The 3,941-nt window shown below is 53.1% G+C and overlaps 1 protein-coding gene across 1 annotated transcript in view; it reads right to left on the reverse strand.

The window, feature by feature from the left end:
- Positions 1-3,941, reverse strand: part of Mta1 (metastasis associated 1) — a 54,479-nt gene that overhangs the window by 8,374 nt on the left and 42,164 nt on the right. Inside the window, exons 9-11 of the mRNA XM_023705651.1 lie at positions 1,612-1,714; positions 814-913; positions 495-683 (exon numbers count right to left, since the gene is read on the reverse strand). Coding sequence (XP_023561419.1) covers positions 495-683; positions 814-913; positions 1,612-1,714 — 392 coding nt within the window. The remainder of the gene's footprint in view (positions 1-494; positions 684-813; positions 914-1,611; positions 1,715-3,941) is intronic.

Consider the following 3,941-nt stretch of genomic DNA (forward strand, 5'->3'; position numbering starts at 1 on the left):
TTTTTTTTTTTTTTTTTTGCGGAACCAGATTGAACTCAGGCCCTTGCGCTTGCCAGGGAAGCGCTTATTCCACTGAGCCATCTCCCTGGCCCACCACAGTGGTTCTTTCAGATGGATTCAAATGTATTCAGTCCTGAGAGACACTTAGGGGTATGGTCCTAGAGGACACAGATCCTGCCCACATGGAAAGGCAGGCACCCCACTAAAGAACTGCAAGGCTTGCAGGATGGATATGAGGAAAGAATAAGAACAATGTGAAACAAGTTTTAGGCAGAAGCACTGTTAAGTCCCCAATAGGGTATCACCCAGTGAGTGCACAGGGGACCCTGTCCTTGTCATATGCTGTCACTGGCAGGCAGGGACAAGAGGAGGGTAGGATAGGGTGCCAGGCCACAGCTACTGAGGGGCACACAGAACTTTCCACATGGTGTCCGCTACAGTGCACAAGGACATGGGGCCCAGCTGATCACCCCATCCCTACCTGAGGTACTTACAAAATCTTGCTGAATGTCTGTGAAATCCTTCCCATATTTTTCCAGGGCTTCCTCAAAAAGGTTGGCCTCGGATGCCGACCACTCTTCCATCTCATCTCTGCAGAGCACAGGCCCACCCTGTGGCACAAGGGCTGCAATGGCCTTGGAGATGTCATAGATGTTCTTGTGCAACGTGTCCATGGCATGGAACTACGGCAAGACAACACGGTCACTTGGGCCCATCTTGTCCCCAGGCCCTGGGGGTGTCACTGTCCCCAACACCGTCCTCACAAACTGGCAGAGCTTGGCAAGGACGGGGAGGTAGCAGGAGCCCACTTACCAGAGTGATGTCTCGGGAGGCTGCTGCAGCACTCATGTGTAGACTGGGTTGTCGCACAGAGCTGCTGCAATCTAGGGCCCGTGCAAAGGTACCTACAGAGCTGGAGAGGAGACAAACTGACCACCAGAATGGATGGACCAGGACCCAAACAGGCGGGTCAGAAGCCTGCAGGGCTCCACTCCCAGAAGCCTGGGAAACTGTGAGGACAGCCTAGTCAGTGCAGCGACATAGAGGTCCACACAGTACATGGGCCCAGGGGCAGAAAGCTGGGGGAACTCTCTACCTACAAGGGATCAAACTCAGGACCTTGCACTTGCCAGGCAGGTGCTTATACAGCTAAGCTATCTCCCCGGCCCCACCTATGAGGTCGGAAGAGAATATCTACTTCAGGAGCTGCCTTGGACTGGGGGCCAGGAGGCCATGTTAGCTACAATAAAGGCAGGGGCCTTTCGGCCCAGGTCCTGCCAAAATTCCCAAACTGTAGCTGCTAGCCCAGGCCCAAGCCCATTCCTTCCTTTCATCATTCCCCATCCTCTCCCTAGCAAGCCAGGAAGTGGCAGCCTGACCCTGGGAGGAGCACACAGCCAAGACACAGCCCAGCCCAGTCCCCACAATCATAATGCTTGCTAGCGTCCATCCCCAGAGAAAGATCAAAACTAGTGGTGGCCTGGCCATCAGGGGGCCAGGGGCTGGGGCAGAGCTTTCTGTTCAATTATGAGAACCAAAACCTCACCCCAGCGCCCTCTCGGGGCTCCAGCCCAAGCCCCCTGCTGTCTGCCCTCACCAGGCAGCACTCACCGGGCCACCACGAGGAACTGGTCAATCTGCTTGTCCACAAGTGGGTTGTGAGCCTCCCACACCTTGGTCTCCAGTTTGGACTGGTCCCGGCCGTCCTCCTCCCCTACATAGAATAAGTGTGGTATGGTAAGGCTGGAGAAGGCTGCCAGGAGGACCCCAGAAGGCCACTCTGAGCCAGTCTGTCTGCCCAGGTTCCATGTGGTCCCCGGCTCCCAGGAGGTAGAGATGCGAGTACAGCTGTTTGATCACAGGGGCTGAGTCTATACACAGGTGCACGTGTACCCCTCACACTGGGGCTCGGCTCCTCCTGCTCACAGATGCAGCAGCAGAGGGCCGGTGGGCTCTGGCAGCTGCCATCAAAAGGGGCAGAGAAACACTCATTCTTAAGTTTTAATCAAACTTTTTATTTTGAGAAACCACAGATAGCCATGCAGTTGTAAGAAATACCAGATTGTGCACTTCCAAACAGAACCTTCAGTGCACATTTTCTGCCAAAGCCACTGGAGACAGTTGCAGGACACTGATGGGAAAGGTGAGCCCTGCACCCCAAGAATGGCCACACTAACTCTGCAAGGGAGAGGCCTAGGAGTGCTTGTGTCCTGAGCCAGCCAGGCCCAACTCTGGGGAGGCCCCAAGAAAACTCCCACAATTGGCCTTTGTCCAACTCTCCTGAGTGCTGCATCCATAATTTAACAGGGTATCACGCTTCACGTTCCACAGAAGATCCAATCAGCTGCCCCTTGGCTCTTGGCAGCAATGCGCCTTGTGATCAAGGATGGCCTGAGCACAGTACCCTGTAAGGTGCCCTGCTTGGGGCACTGGGCAATTTCTTAGGCTGCAGCTGAGCTGGATGTCTCCAAGATAACATCTGATCCTTGCCGGGGACCAGAATCTCCTGGGCCTTCCCTGAAGGGCTGGACAGCCTCAACCCTATGTCCAGTCAGTGGTCAACAAACAGGTCCTGGAAAGGAAGCCCAGAGCTCAGATGTGTGTGCCAGAGGCAGGAGGATTAAATACTCAAGTCTGTAGTTGTTGCCCTTGAACTCATGGCCCTGGGGCTGTTTCCAGGCTGTGCAGGATGGACCCAGCAAGACTTTCCAGGGCTGTGGGTAGGTCTCTTTCCTGGTATAGACTGATCTGAGACCACCCTGCTAAGGCCAGGACACGCTGAGGAAGCTGAGGTCCATCTCCTGGCATCCCAGGTTCTCAGGCTAAGAGGCAGCACACCATGCCCCAAGCTATCTTCTCATGGACCCTTTAAAATTTAAAATACATTGAAAGCAAGTACACAATTTCATATCACTTAAAAGGACACCACAAAAATTAAAAAATAAAAATAAAAAAAATAAAAAAAGAAAGCAGGGGCCAGTGAGATGGCTCAGTGGAATAAGTGCTTCCCTGGCAAGCGCAAGGGCCTGAGTTCAAGCCCCGGTTCTGCCAAAAAAAAAAAAAAAGGACACCACACCAGGAATGGCGGTGCAAATCTAGAATCCCAGCACTCTGGAAGGTTGAGGCAGAAGATAGGATCCTAACTTTCAGCCTTGCCTGGGCAACTTTGCAAGACCCTATCGCAAGATAGAAAATAATCTAACAGCAGGGCTGGAGATGTAGCTCAGTGTGAAGAACCCAGGTTCGTTTCCCAATACTACAAAAAGAAAATAAAATACAGACCAGTTAGTGAGGCTATCTTACAGCAGAAGCCTGCCATGAGCAGGAGGTGGCAAAGCTGTGAGGCAAGGAAGAAGGTACTGGGGTTCACAGCCAGCCCCTCTCCTGGCTCCTACCTTTACCCTGCAGCAGGGCATGGTGAGCACTACTCTCCACCTCCACTGTCCCAGTCTCCACTGAGCACAGGGAACCAGGGTGGCCATCTGGTACACTGGATTAGAGGGGACAGATATCCCCAGTGAAGACAGTGACCCTCAAGATCTTCCCACCTCTAGTCTTCAGCCTACAAGGCCCCTGGGCCAGATCCACTTAGGAAGGGGATACCCCATGAGGATGCTCCAGATTACAGGCATGGGGTGATACTTGCCTGCCTCACACAGCTGCCTCTTGGGCTCAGCACCTCTCTCGGATCCCCCTCCAGAAGTAACAAAGACAAAAACCCATAGAAGGCAACAGGGAAAGGGTTAGGCACAAACAGTGAGATCAGAAACATGCCCTGCCAGGACCACGTCAGCATGATCAGTGTGGACTGATCCCAAGACACACACATGAGAATCTAACTGCCCAGGGAGATTAGGTACTAAATCCACAGGATCAGAAGGCCACTAAAAGAGAAAGAAAGAAGGAAAGGAAGGAAGGAAGGAAAGGAGGGAGGGAGGGAG

This window comes from Octodon degus, unplaced genomic scaffold, assembly GCF_000260255.1.
Source record: "Octodon degus isolate 3935 unplaced genomic scaffold, OctDeg1.0 scaffold00226, whole genome shotgun sequence".
NCBI classification, from domain to species: domain Eukaryota; kingdom Metazoa; phylum Chordata; class Mammalia; order Rodentia; family Octodontidae; genus Octodon; species Octodon degus.